This window comes from Talpa occidentalis, unplaced genomic scaffold (genome assembly GCF_014898055.3).
Source record: "Talpa occidentalis isolate TD23 unplaced genomic scaffold, MPIMG_talOcc4v2.1 talOcc4.8, whole genome shotgun sequence".
In the NCBI taxonomy this organism is placed as follows: domain Eukaryota; kingdom Metazoa; phylum Chordata; class Mammalia; order Eulipotyphla; family Talpidae; genus Talpa; species Talpa occidentalis.
Genome location: NW_023605194.1, coordinates 77,099,005 through 77,113,408, shown reverse-complemented (window position 1 = coordinate 77,113,408; position 14,404 = coordinate 77,099,005). Strand labels below are relative to the sequence as shown.

The window sequence follows — 14,404 nt, the reverse complement described above, 5'->3', positions numbered from 1 at the left end:
TGTCCCAGTCTTGGACCCCGTGCCCCCTCTCTGGTGGCATGTGAGGGTGGGGCTGCAGTGCCCCATTATGGGAGAGGGGCCATGACTCTGCTGCAAATGGGGGAGAACGGGGCTAGGACTGAACCCAGGAGCTGCCCTCAGATCTCTCAGACACAGGGATGAGGGCCCTCCACAGCCACAGGGCCGGCCTCCTGCCTCCCTGCTCTCGGATCACTTCTGGAGGGTCAGTCCTCTTGTCCCTACCAGAGCCCTGGAGTCTGCAAGTGGCGACCCTCTCATACACCAGGCTGGCTCCCTCTCCTGGGCCTGCAGGCTACTCCCTCCACCCGTGCCTCTCCTTGACCTTCTCCCCCCTTCTCCGGGACTCCATGTAGACACCCTCCGTGTAGACACCCTCTGTGTAGACATCTTTTCCTCTGGAAAGCCCCTGCGCCGGGGCCAGGTGGTGTGACTCATCCTCACCTACGAGTACAGTGATCTGGAATCTTCTCTTTGTGCCTCTCCCCCACTGGGCTGTGCGCTCCATTCCTGTGAGCACGGCCAGAGCAGGGTCCAGAAGGCTCACTCAGTGGGGCAGAGCTTGGGAAGCCTGCTGGGGACAACACTTTCTCAGTGCCCTTTGGGGGGCTGACAGTGGAGAACAGGAGACCTCCAGGCAGAGGGAAAGGCCGAGCCAGGGCTCAGACAGACACGGGAGGACTCCTTCCGGCTTATGCTGCAGCGCTGGGGAACACGGCAGTCTCATCCCACCTCGCTTCCCTGGCCTTCTGCCAACTGGATGGACGCTACAGGCTGTCCTCTTCAGCACAGCCCCTGTGGTCCCCAGGTTATAGTTCAAGCCCAAGAGGACATGCAGATCACAGAAAGCGGGAACCGAGGCAGCCAGGCCAGCCCTCCCCTCTTGGCAAATCAGACTGCCCAGTGAACTGGCCGTCCTTCCTTCCTCAGGGCGCCCTACCTCCCAGATGCCCACTCCTTATAGCCCTGGCCAGGAGGGGGAGAAGGCAGGACCTTCAGAGGAGGCCTTCCCGGTTCCCAGGGGTGACTCAGGCAGGGCACATCCATCCCCCTGGACTGCAGTACTGCTGGGTGAGCCCTGGTGACTCAGCGCTGACGTGACAAGCCCTTTCTGTAGCTGGTGCCCCCTCCCCACTGGCCCCTGAAGCATCCCAGCCTTTCCTGGCCAACGCTGGTAGGAGGGAGTCAGACAGGCGAGAGCGTGTCCAGGTTTGCCGGAAGCAGGGGCTACGTCTCTGCAGGTCTATACTGTGCACCCTGACCCCCTGTGAGACTGGGTCTTGCCTCAGTTTCTCCCCCCTCTGAAGGAGAAGTGACAGAATTGCCATTAGGTGTGTGGTGACTCTTTATTAGTGGTGTGGTGGGGGCGTGTGGGGCGGGGCGCGGGCAGTGGCTTCCGCTGGGCCAGCCCCTGGTTTCCACGAGGAGCTTCCACGAGGAGCTTCCACGAGGAGTTCCCTCGGGTGCCCAGGAGGCCCGGCGCTGGGGACATGCAGGACAGGGACATGGCCAGGAGAACATCTCTGGTGAAGGAGGCTCATCCTTTAAGGAGGCTGCTGCCTCTACTTCCAGCGCCCAGTGACTTTGGCCTTGCCTCGGGTCTTGGAGCTACAAGAGGAGCAGGACCGTCAGAGGGCACACAGGGCAGCAGGGCTCCATTGGGAGGAGCTAGGCCAAGGGCCAAGGGCGGCTGCAGTGAGACCTCTCTGGCCCCACCCCACTCCCCATCAGTGAGCAACAGCCAAGGGGGAGAGGAGGACCCAGGGGAGGAGAAGGTTGGTGGGATGCCGGGAGATGGGGGGTGCGGTGCAGACCAGGAGGGGCCCAGACACTTACACTTTCTGGTTATCGTTGATCCTGTTTCGGAGAACATTGATCTGGAAGTAAAGTGGGAAACAGGCTAATGTGGGAGCTGATTTGCTGAGGTCCCAGGTAGGCTGGGGGCGAAGGAGAAGGGGGCTCAGCAGCAGAGAGAAGAAGAGGGAGGAGCAGGAGGGGAAGGAGAAGGTTGGGGAAAGAGGAGGAGGAAGAGAGGGGAGAAGAAGGAAAGTAATACTATGAGAGTGAGAATAATCAGGGGTCCAGAGAGGCCCCAGGGGCCTGGTTCAGTGTGGCCTGGAAAGGCAGGGAGCCCCCCAAGTTTGGGGTGCTCAAACCCAGCAAGCAATGGCCCTGGCAAGCACCCAGGACTGTAGGAAAGGAGGCAGCAGGCGGGATTGGGGGTGCTGAGGAGCAGGGACAGGAAAAGGTGCCTGAAGGGCAACAGACTGCAAACCCCAACAAACGGAGAGGATGGGAGCTTGGGGGTGCAAGGAGCTGGCTCACCTCATACTTCTGCTGCTTGAACTTCTCCTGCAGGTCGAACTTCTCTGCCTCCAGGTTGTAGATGCTCTGCCACAGTTCCTTGGCCTTCTCTCTGTGGAAAAGGCTGCAGTGAGGCTGGGCTGGGGGATCAGGGTGCCACCCACCTCTATCCAGATGCCCACCTGGCCCCCCAGGGGGACAGCCTCCTTCCCACCTCCAGCCTGCAGGGATTACATTGGGGGTTGCCCCCACCCTAAGGGCTTGGCCAGCACAGGGCCCCAAATCCAAATGGCAGTGTCTAGAGCTGAGGAAAGGGCAGCAGGGGCTGCAGGACAAAGTTCTGGGGCCAGAGGAGAGGGAGAGACCCTGTGGCACTGCAGAGCACCCGGCTCGTTTCCCTCTCCACCTCCTGTGTGCAGGGGAGTTAGGTGAGGCTCAGACAGGTGAGGTACCTGCTCAGCCCTCTCTCTCCCTCTCAGCAAAGCAGACACCCAACTGACCCAACCCAGCGCCCTTGGAAAATTGGTCAGGAGGCAGCGCCCCCTGCTGTTGCCCTGTGGGGGTGCCCTGACCCTCCCCATGCACTGGCCGCCCCTGGGCACCAGCCCTGGCCCACCTCAGCTGATCTTCATTCAAGTGGTCGATGGCCAGCGCCTTCCTCCTCTCAGCCAGAATCTTCTTCTTCTTTTCCCGCTCCGTCTGCCTCTTCCCACTTTTCCGCTCAGTCTGGAGTAAATGGCAAGAAGGGGAATTGGCTAGAGGATCCCCCACCAATCTCCCACCATCCCGCACCCTTCCCCAAACCCAGTGGGGAGCAGGGCAAGGCCTGCAGAAGGAGCCGGTTCTGGTCCTCTTATCCCTGCTACCCCGCACCATTGACTGCCTGGGTCCCTGGGGACTCAGGCAAGAGCGAGGACTGTCATTCTGTCCCTTCTTCAGTACCTCCCCCAACACCCCCATCTCTCTCCAGACTTCTCCGGCCCACCTTGCCCAATAGCCACATGCCTCCCTCCAGGGAGCTCCCAGGACTCTGAGGAGGAGGAAGAGGAGGTTTTGGTACCCACCTGGGCCTGCAGAACCAGGACACCATGAGATAAAGACCCGGATAGAAAGCTCAGAACAGGACAGAGGCAGAGAGAGGACAGGGACAGGGCGGGAGACAAAGGCAGACAGACACAGAGGGAGAAGGAGAAGGTCACGCAGAGGCTCACTGGAGCCCCCTGCTCACCAGAGCCCCCGGCTCACCAGGACGGGAGCCTGGGCGGGTGGGAGGTAGAGCAATTGCAGAGGGGCTGGCGTGGCCACCTTGGGGTGGAGGCAGGCTGGCAGGCCTGGTTCTGATTAGGACTTTAGAAATCTAGGGAAACACTCTGATCCCCCTGCATGGAGAATATCCATTTCATGTTTCCTGCGGCCCTGGAGGATGGACATATCGTCAGACTGGGGCACAAAAGCTAGGAATTGTGTTCCAAGAACAACACCAAATCCGCAGCACGGGCACTCTGCCCGCTAGCTGGCTGGATGATCTCAGAGCAGGCAGGGTAATAGGAAGCCCAGCGTCCCGTGAGAAATGGAGGCTCCCAGGTTGCAGAAGGCTGTGTGTGTGTGTGTGTGTGTGTGTGTGTGTGTGTGTACACATGTGTCCCATCTGGGTCTCCAAGCACAGCTCTCAGCAGGCATAGGGCTCTTCTGGCCACACGCAGCCACCTGGGGCCACCGGGCAACACCGCAACCCGGTGAGAGGAGCAGGTCTCCAGGCCTCTGCCCGCAGCAGCCCCAGCCAGTCTCACAGTGAAGTTGCCGCCAGGCAGAGAGCAGCCCCAGGCCGCACCTCTCACCCACAGTGGCAGGGAATTTCTCCTCAGGTCCAAGGGCAGCCCCTCTGCCGCAGTGGATACCTCACTCCTCCTGCTGTACCAGGACCCCCTGAAGACCCTGCCCCCCACGTACCTTCTGGATGTAGCCTCCAAAATGCATCATGTTGGACAAAGCCTTCTTCTTCCGGGCCTCGTCCTCAGCCTTCCTCCTGTTCTCCTCCTCCTCTCGCCGGGCCCTCTCCTCCTGGTGTGGAGGCAGGAGGAAGGGAGCAAATTAGGGGTAGGGGCAGGAAACCCTGCTGGAGCTGGAGGCGTTTAGGGGGGAGCTGAGTTGGGTTTCCCTGCCTGGGTGAGAAGCTTGCTGAGACCTCCCCAGCCTAGGGCCTGGCACACCGGAGTGGGGCAACTTTTGTTTCTTGACCAAGTGAAGAATGACTGGCTGGATGAATGAGGTCCTGCTTCCTGATTGAGAGGTCCCACCGGCCCCTCGGCTGTGAGCACCCCAAGAGCCTGTTGCTTTGGAAGGGCTTCAGCAACAGCACCACAGGAAGAAGGCTCTGGAGCCTCTAGTTCCCAGGGCACCCACGCTGGGGCAGGGAGGAGGGCCGAGGGGTCTTAATGCCAGCCACTAAAGGAGTCAGAGCTTTCTGTCTGGCCCATGTGCATCATCTGAGCCAAAACACGGCCCAGCTCATGAGGTACTTGCTGCCTCTTGACTGAGTCCATGTCCTTGAACAGAGAGAGGCCTGGGATCTGGGAGCACAGGGGGCTCTGTGAGCCTTGCGCTGGGTCACTCACAGCCAGGCGGGTCTGGCGCTCCTTCTCCCGCTCATTCCTGATGCGCTGCTGCTCCGCCCGCTCGGCCCGCCGCTTCTCCTATGGGAAAAATGGGAAGCCTGCAAGGCTGCCAGGGGGACCCCTAGTCACGGGGTGCAGGCACCAATCAGGGGAAGAGTGGCAAGGGAACCCAAGGCCTGAAAATGCACTTCCTCCAAAGGTTTTGCTCTTCACCACTCCCAGACAGGTGCAGACAAAGCTGCTCCGGGAAAATACCTGCCAGCACCCAAGCCTGTGCCCCAGCACTTGCTGGACATCCGTCGCTGTGGGATCATCTCCAACAATTCAGAAAATGCCAGGCAAGCTGCTCCTGTCCCCCCACAGCACTACCCTCTGGCCCCACCCTGGCAGCTGCTGGGTGCTCAGACAGGTGGCCAAGGCCCAGCTGCCAGTCAAGCAGCAGGCCCAGGGAAGGGCAAGTCGGTTGGAGAGAAAAAAGAGGAATGGAAATAACCTCCCTGCTCATGACTAGGAGCTCAACGCATCCCCCTTCGTCAGTGGGGGGAGTTGTGCTGGCTGGGAAGGAGGCCAGGGCAGAGAAGGGTCACAGGCATCAGAGTCATCCACAGCCAGGGCTTGGGCATAGAAGCGGGTGGGGTGCCCAGGATAGACAGGTGGTTGAACCAGAAGGAGAGACAAGGCAGGAACCAGGAGCCCCAGGGCAGGGCCTTGGGTGCAGCTGGAGCAGCAGGGTCCTGACGGACAGCCCACTTCCAGCGGTGTTAGGGGCTCCAGGGAAGGCTGCCTGGAGAAGGTGGTTGAACACAGAGGGGAAGCCAGAGAGGGGGCTTAGCAATGTTCCCCTGGGAGACTGGACACCTACGATTCTGTCTTTGAGGGAAAGGAGCTCCTCCTCCTCCTTCTTCCTGTTCTCAAAGTGAGCCTCAATCAGCGTCTGCAGCTCGTTCAGGTCCTTCTCCATGCGCTTCCGGTGGATGTCCTGGGGGGCACCACCAGGTCAGAGGTGCTTCACCCCTGAGCTCAGGGCAGAGATGGGTGAATAGAAACCACCCTTCTCGATGCAAAAGGGATGTGCAGTGCCAGAGGTGAGGCCTGCCCACAAAAGGGCAAATGTGGGCTGAACCCAGAGGTTGCAGCCTGACCCAAGGGGACACCACCTGCAGCCTCCCCTGCCCACAAGGTCACAAGGTCTCTCCCTTAGGCGCTCTTGAGTCCACCCCAGGTAGGCCTGCTCCCCTGAAACCAGAGCTCACGTCAAAGTCCACTCTCTCTCCGTCGGGGATCTTGGGTGGCACCAAGTTGGGCATAAACGGTCTATTGGAAAGAAGGAGTCGCCAGCATCAACACTGCCCAGGGTCTGGGGTGCCGAGGGGCCTGGGCCTGGAACATCCTTCCCCTGCAGAGACAGCCTCCCCGGCACAGCTGACCCCATCCATGACCTTGCTGTGCTGTCACAGCCCAGCTTACCCTGGGAACACCCAGAGGGCTCTCGCTATGTGTCATTTCTACTCACAACATACCACAAAGCAGGTACCATTCATCTTATTTCGGAAAACTGAGACTCAGGCAGAGACTTGCTCAAAACCGCACAGTGAGGGCAGAGAAGCTTATCTCAGTCTGTGGGTGGACCCCGCAGAAACTGCCCTGAACCCTTTCTAGCAATTTGGCCCCTTGCTGTGTGTCACCGGCCCAGTGTGTACTGGTCCTTTGTTTCCCCATCTGCCCTCAGACTTGTGAGGAGCTGAAATGAGACACTGCAAAGGGAAGGTGCTGCCCTAAAGAAGCAGCCTGGATGGTCCCTTCTGGTCTGGGGTGGTTCAGGAGGTCACCCAGCGGGGCAGAAGCCTAAGCTGTGCTGAGGCGCCATCTGCTGGTGGGTGCAGCACCAACAACAGGAAGCCATGTGGCCCCTACCACACCAACACCCACAGTGGTGATTTTATGTGTATGGGACTAAGCACCCCACCCCACCCCTTTGCAACTCATTGCAAAGCCTAGGCTGGCATGGTTTCATTGACGGCTCCCCCAAATTTTCTTCCCTCCTCCCCCAGGACCAGCCTCAGATACAAAGGCAGGCTCTCTAACCATCTGTGGATAGGAGGGGGTATCTGCCCAGTGCAATGACCCATCTCTTTCCTCTAGGTGAATACAGTGCCGCTGTGCCAGGGTGTGCAGTTAGTAATGGAGTGTGGAATGGATTTCATCTCCTACTCTCTCCATCAGGACAGACCTTTGTGCAGTACACAACCTGTACAACTGTACAGGTAGTCTGTGCCCAACACACTTCCAGTCCACACCCAGTGGGCCCTGCATTCCTGTCCTGTTCTAATCATTCTCCCTTGCTGGCTTCTGTTCCTCGGACTTCATGACAGGAGTGTCCACTCACCTAGGCTTGGGTTTGGACTCCTCCACTGGGCCATCTGGGGAGAAGAGAAGCACATAGTCACAGGGTCAGGAGGCCCCAGATCTGGCCCCAGCTCTGCCCTCACAATCTGCTTAAGTGTGGGCTCCATTTTCTGTTTGTACAGTATCCCCTACAGCCTGGGGATCCCTGCCATGGCCTCCTGGGGCTCCAGATCCCCTCCCAAGTATTCCTTCCTTGGTTCCCCCAGGATTTCATGGTAGCCACAGGTCCAGGAAGCTGATGGCATGATTCCAGACCCCCGCTGGGGACCCTCCTCTCCAGAAACATAGCTAGGACCCCCTGGTCTCCTTGTAAAGGCTGCAGCATGGCTGTATTCCAACATAAACCCATAAAGCAATTTTGGGAGCTCCAGGGAGCCACAGGTGTAGACGTGACTCCTGAGCACCCCACTCAGCAGGGGCCAGGATACTAGAACTTTCTTCCACTGGGTCCCTAAAGCAGCTGCTCCAGAAGAAGGGCAGAGGCTTAGAGACCCTCATCCAAAACCAGCATCACCATGAGTTCTCTCCTTCCCTGAGCCTCTCTCCCATACCTGCCCAGAGGAAGCCCTGTTGGCAGTCTCCCCCCAAGGTGCTTGGAGGGGTTCATTTGTCATCCCAAATCTTTTCTCTTGGTGTCTAATAGTCCTCACCTTCAGTCTCTTTAGCTTCTTCTTCTTCTTGTGCATCTCCTAAACAGAACAAGATTAGTCAACAAAGATATTTCTTCTGAGCCCAAGTCCCTCTGCCAAGGGCCAGCCCTTGAAGAGGTCCTAACTAGAGTGCACCCTGCTGGATTATGAAGCCAGGGAGCTGTCTGTCACATGCCATGTCCACATCCATGGAAAGGAGCACACGGTTCTGGCTCATAGTTAGGACAATTTCAGGTCAGACACCACAGTCGAGCATAGTTGCACTGATCAAAGAGAATGTCCCAGGGGAGTTCTTATCACCATGGCAACGGCTTTGAGAGATTGTGACACCATGAAAGGCCCCCCACACCCTCACCACAGAGCCTTACCTTCCACATTGGTCTCCTCAGCTTCATCCTCACCTTCAGCTTCACCTTCGGCCTCTTCTGCTTGTTCTTCCTGCTCTGGAGAAGCAAACCAGACATAGTGAACAGCCAGGCCCTGCCTATGCCAGCAGACATAGAACAGAGTGGATGGGGATATCCGGGTTCAAGATGAACATGGGCATAACCAATGCGAATGCTTGGGACTGCTCAGTTCTGGGTTGAAACCAGAAGTCAGCAAACAATGTTTGACCCAGGACCAAATCCGGTCCCCAGATCATTTCTGTGAATAAAGTTTTATTAGAATACAGCCACAAACATTCATTGATGTATGGCCTTTGGCTGTTTTCATGCTACAAGAGCAGAGACAAGTAGTTACAACACAGACTGTGTGGCCCACAAGACCTCAAATATTAGAACCTGTCCTTTACAGAAATAGTCTGCTGGGCCCTGGGAAACCGGGTCAGGAGGGCATGAAGGCGTTTTGTTCTAAATCTGTCTCCTTGGGAGTTTGGGATCAGAAGTGGCCCTTTCCCAGTGTGAAGACCTACTCTGCTAGTGTGATGAGGGTCTAGCACCCTGAGGCAGGAGTCCCAGGTTAGGGTTCGATGGGCAGAGGGCAGGCCCAGCAAAGGACCCTGCTGGGGGTAGGGGGAGTCCCTGACTTTCTCTGCCTGACTTAGCTCCCCTTTCTCCAACAGCCCCCCACCCCACTCCCCTACTTTCTGCCCAGTGATCAAAGCCTGTGGTCTGCTCAAGGGGAGGTGTCTGGGAAGCTCCTGCCCTGGTCATGCTAAAGACCCTTTTCTGTATCTAAAAGAAACCAAAAAGCAAGCTAGTGGGAGTTGGGTTGGGTGTCTAGAAAGCTGGCACGAGTTTCCATCTTCATATTTGTTTCACATACATGGCCCCCACAATGGTGAAGTGAGACAGCGCAGGGCTCTTCCGGGCAAGTTCTTGGTGGAGGCCTCCAGGCAGTGGGAGGGGAAGGCCTCTGGCTGAAAGGAGCCCATAGGCCAGAAACCTAGGCCCACTCTTTCTGCCCCCATCCTTCTTGTTCTCTTTCCCTGAGTCTGCTCTGAGGCCTGGAAATACCTCTTCTTTGATTCCTACAAAAGCCTTGCCTCAGAGAAGGCCCTTCTAGAATGGTGAGAGTAGAGAACAGGATGGCAAGGATATATCCAGTTGTGGAGTCCACCTCCAGGCCACCCTGTTAACACCTTTCCCCATCCCATCTGATGTTTCATTTCTTGTAGACACCCCCCTCAGGGACCCCCCAACACCCCCAATGACAGGGCACTGACTGCCTCCCAGGCCACCCACCCATCATGGGACATCACTGTGACAAAGCTCCTTCAAAAATTAAGCCTCAGTCTGTCTCCCTGGCCCCAGTCCTATCATTGGACAAGAGGACAGTCCCAGCTCTTGTCCCCAGCAGGACACCGCTGAAGGCTGACATCATGTCCTTTTTGCTCTGGCCACTTCCAGATCTCCCAGCTGCTCATCAGATGACTTTGATGCCAGGTCCTCATGCTCTACCCACCCTGCCTGGGAGCTGTCCAGCTCAGGAGTGTCCACTACAGAACACAGATTGGGGCAGAGTCAGTCACTCATGCAGACTCATGTGGTGTAGGATGGGCGACAAGCCATCCTGGGCCTTCCAACCCCCAGCCCAGGGTGGGATGGTAGCCGGGGAAGGAGCAGTGCCCAAAGAGACTCAGAGAAGAGCTCGGAAACGCAGGCCTAATCTCTCTGAAGATGGATGTGCTGGCCCAGGCCCCACCTACCCTCTCCCACCCCCACCCCCTACCCCTTCTAGAAGGTGCTCAGAGGACAGCAGGGGGGGAAAGCACAGAGCAAGCAGGCTGTACTACCATCGTCTTCGTCCTCTTTCCAGTCTTCCTCCTCTGAGGTTCAGGCAGCAGCAGCGGCAAGGGGAGAAGCAAGACAGGTTAGTCTGGACACAGAGGGATAGCGACAGAGTGGTCAGTGCGCGGTGTGCGGAGTGGGCCCTCCAGGCCGGCTGGGTGCTCACTGCCCAGCTACCACCGGAGCTCCATGGACAGCCCCCTCCCAGGGGCCTCCCTGGGTCTCAGGGGCCTCGTGAGTGAAAGGGAAATGCACTTGGCTTGAACCACAGAGGTTTCGGCCTCTCAGATCCACTTACACACATCTTTTTCTCCGCACAGTCTGTGAACTCACAGGCTCAACCTGCAGGCTCAGAGGGCCCAGGATAAGTTACATGTCTATTTTCGGCTGCGTGGGGTTCAGCTCCCCTAACCCCTTGCCTGGTCCCAGGGTCAGCTGTAATTGTCCTCACTACCCCTATGGAAAGATTAAGGGCTTGAGTAGTCTGTGGGGAGCAACAGGCCGCTCCTGCCCTGCCTCTAGACATGGGACTCTGCTCCCCTCTCACAACACCAGAGGCCCCAAAAGACAGAGTGGGCAGCAATTAACTCACATCAAGTGTCCCCCTGAATCATCCTCTTGGATATCACCCAAAATGTGTGCCGTTTGCAGGATCACAGCTCGGAAAGCCCCACAGGAGAACCAGCGCCAGGCGCTTTGCCTCTGTCCATGCAGCTGCCCTTCTAGGGGAGACCTGACATAGGAAGCAACTGCATCTAGAACACCCGCTCCAGGACGGAGCATCCAGCAATGGGCTCCCTCTCACTCTGGGAGGAGGTGACATGACTTGTCCACACCCGGGCTTAGGGGACAGGCACGCCTCTGCTGCCTTGGTCACTCACGCCAGGGGCCCGCGCGCAGGAGGCAGCTGTCGTCTGTTCAAGCAAGCAAGGCAGATGCGACATTGAGCCCAGCGGGTTGCTCGCAGCAGGGAATTACCTCGTTAATTCACAGCCAACCTCTGCTGGTGTAGCAAGCAGCCTGGTCCCCAGTCCAGATGTCCGCATCTCAAACCTCACCCAAAATGCCTATTGTGAGCTGGCAAAACCCTCAAGCAAGGGAAGACCCACCACACTAAGAGTCTTGTGCAGGGAACACAGCAGAATCTGGGGGTAGATTTTTGATCCAAAGTTATTTCAAATAGCTCTGAAGCGATTGGGTTTCCTGGGAAACCAAAAGGGACCCACAGCCCCTCTGCTTCTCCTGTGAGCTCCTCTTATGACGCCTCTTAAACCAGACGCCCCTGAACAGCCTGAAATGTGCAAGAGGTCCCCCATTTTCCCTAGAAGACACAGGAAGCAGGACCAGCAGCTACTGACCCCACCCCAACTCTTGCCCTGGACCTCTATGGTGTCCTCCCCTTGACGTTCACACTCCGAGTGCTGATGGGGTACTTCTGAGTGTCTGTGGGGCCACTAAGTCACTTCTGTCCCGCCTGGGGTACAGGAACAGAGGTGCTGAAAGCGTTTTGGACCACTTGGGGCCAGGTGAGGCTGGAGGGGAGCCTCTTCATCACTCCTGCATGACACGCTCAGGAGGAAGGAAAGGTCAGGGTCGGCTGCAGTGGCCAGATGGGCCATGCTGGGCAGCGCAGCTGTCAACATGGAAAAGCAGGAATCACAAGGACCTACAGTCCCACCCCCCAGGCAGGCAATAATAAAAATATAAATTTTCCTGCTAAATGAACAATTTTCTATTCAGAATCTTACTTGAAAAATTACAAAATTGATTGTTTTTGTGTATGGCAATGGTATTATGGTTTTTCTCAATAGCCTCCTTTAGAGACACATTTTGAAATATTTAAGCATGAAATGGCATGATATCTGGGAATTATTTTGGATACCTGCTGGGAATCTCTGGCAGGGCACAGGTAAACAGAGATTGATATTTGACAAAGCTATGGTGGGGGGACGTTCTTAATTTGCTTCTTTAACATGCATTTGAAACTTTTCCAGGTAAAATAAAATTAAAGGAAAGGAAAGCAAATCTAATATTTGGAAAAAGTGGTGATGGTGTTTGAACAAAACGGCGGAGTAGAGAGCTTTAAACCTTTTGCCTTAAGAGCTGAGCAACCAAGGTTTGGACGGATTCTGCTCAGGAGCCGTGGCGGCGGGATCTTTGCCCAGCTGAGAGAGAGGGGACAAGCTGAACAGGCTAACTGTTTCCCAGTGCCCCCAGCAACACTGGGTCCCAAGGACAACTCCTTTGTGACCTTCTTCCCCCAGGCCCCATATACCTTCCACAGCTTCTTCTGTTCAGAGGAGATGGTCGCCGCCAGGGAGAGAAGAGAAGAGATGGGTCAGTTCCAAACCAGGCTGTCCTTCCTCCAAATGAGTGGAGGTGTGTGCTTACCTTCCTGCTCCCTGCAGAGCAGAAGATACTGTCAAGAATGCACGAGCACACACAGACACACACACAGAGGCACACACACAGACTGGAAAAATCCCATTTATTTTCTGCATTGCCTAATGGAGTTCACGCATCTCCCCCTTCATGCACCCCTTAACCCTCCAGCATCCTGGTGCAGGGCTCCATCTACTGACCCTGAGAACCTCTACTTTAGCCAGTTTGGTCCCTCGGAGTTCTGCAAGTCACCTCTGAGCTCTCCCGGGCTGTATCCCTTCTTGAAAGTCCTTCCCACTTTCTTCTCTCTCTGTCCAAACCCCATTTGGTAAGACCTGCCTCCTCCATGCAGTCTCCTCTGACTGCTGCAGTCCCCAGAGGTCCCCTCCCCCATGCAGCACTACACACAGCCCAGTTTCCAGATGGGCTCCAGTTTACTGGTGGCTTCCAACTCTTCACATCTCCACAGACAGAGAAGAGTCAGTTCCATAGGGGCAGGAGCTGTTGCCCACACCTCTGTTATCCCCAGTGACCACTCCCCAGAGACCATAGTGGGTTGGCTGACAGTGACCCAGCACCTGCCACCCCACAGGGTGCCTCCAGCACAGGAGTGTGGAAAGGGCACCCTTGGGAGGGTGGCTCTTGGTGATGGGAGAATGCTGAGCTCTGGTGGGCGGGGGGCCGGGGGGTCTCATGGCATGATCGGCTGTGTCTACTGGACAGTCACTGAATCTTTCTAGATCCTTTATCAGGAGACTCAGCTTCTGGGTTCTTCTCTCCTGGCTTGTCTCCTAGTTCTGCAAGTCACCTCTGAGCTCTCCCGGGCTGTATCCCTTCTTGAAAGTCCTTCCCACTTTCTTCTCTCTCTGTCGTCAGCAGCTGAAACTGGTTACTCCCTAATGGCCCCCAGCCTGTGGTTAGCTTGGGGTCCCCAGCCCCAGACAAGGAAACGAAGGGGATATGTCCCTTCTCTAGTGCCCAGACAGGCACAGCTATGCCCCACCCCAGGGAGCTCCTGGGCCAGGTGGGCAGAGGGCAGCACCCCAGGCAGTACGTTCTGTGTACTCACTGTTCACACTCTTCCAGGGCCTCCTCCTGGTCAGACATGGCTTCTGCGTGCCCTCGGGAGAGAAAGATGTCCCTGTGAGCGGGAGGGGCAGCCGCGCTCCTCGCCACAGCAGAGGATCCAGACCAGAGAGCGCTGTGGTGTAAGTGCGCCTCTGTCCGTGACCTGCAGTCTGTAGCGAGCTTCTGCCTCTTGAGGGGGTACGACACCCACCCCACAGCAAGACCACAGCCAGCACCCATGTCACTGTCCCAAAAGAGCAGACTTTGGCATTTCAGCGTTTGGGTCAAAAACGGTGACTCTCGGGCCTCCCCTGGTGGCGCAGCGGTTGAGCGCTGGGCTGCGAAGCTGCCCACAGCCTCTGCAGCACCGGTTCGATCCCCGGCCACCAGCAAGGGTCCCATGTGGCGCGCAGACCTCTCCTGCCACGCCCGCTGCTCCCCTCAGCAGTGTATTTCATCAGCCTGCCTGTTCTGGTGAATTCTCTCACCCTCTCGCGCTTCTGACTGTACCCAGTGCTTGTATAAACAAATAAATAAATCTTAAAATAAAAAAAGAGAGAGAGATGGCTGAGGTTTTCGAGCTGTTGGCTGATCACACATGAACTCACACAGGCTAAAATTGTGCTGAATTTCACACACACACACACACACACACACACACCCGAGTACAAGTTGGGGGGATCTATATAAGGTCATGGATTGGCTGTGAGCGCTGGATAAAGGGCAGTGC

General features: G+C 56.8%; 1 protein-coding gene across 1 annotated transcript; it reads right to left on the bottom strand.

Annotated features, from left to right (window-relative positions):
- Window positions 1–1,354: 1,354 nt before the first annotated feature.
- On the bottom strand, window positions 1,355–13,713 carry TNNT2 (troponin T2, cardiac type). The gene is made up of 14 exons (XM_054690686.1): window positions 13,676–13,713; window positions 12,616–12,626; window positions 10,230–10,262; window positions 8,362–8,436; window positions 7,994–8,032; window positions 7,324–7,357; window positions 6,191–6,251; window positions 5,800–5,916; window positions 4,938–5,015; window positions 4,273–4,383; window positions 2,939–3,048; window positions 2,344–2,434; window positions 1,855–1,895; window positions 1,355–1,626 (listed from the first exon to the last, which is right to left on the bottom strand). The coding sequence occupies exons 1-14, from the start codon at window positions 13,711–13,713 to the stop codon at window positions 1,581–1,583; spliced, it is 885 nt and encodes a 294-aa protein (XP_054546661.1). The 3' UTR covers window positions 1,355–1,580.
- Between the last annotated feature and the right edge of the window lie 691 nt (window positions 13,714–14,404).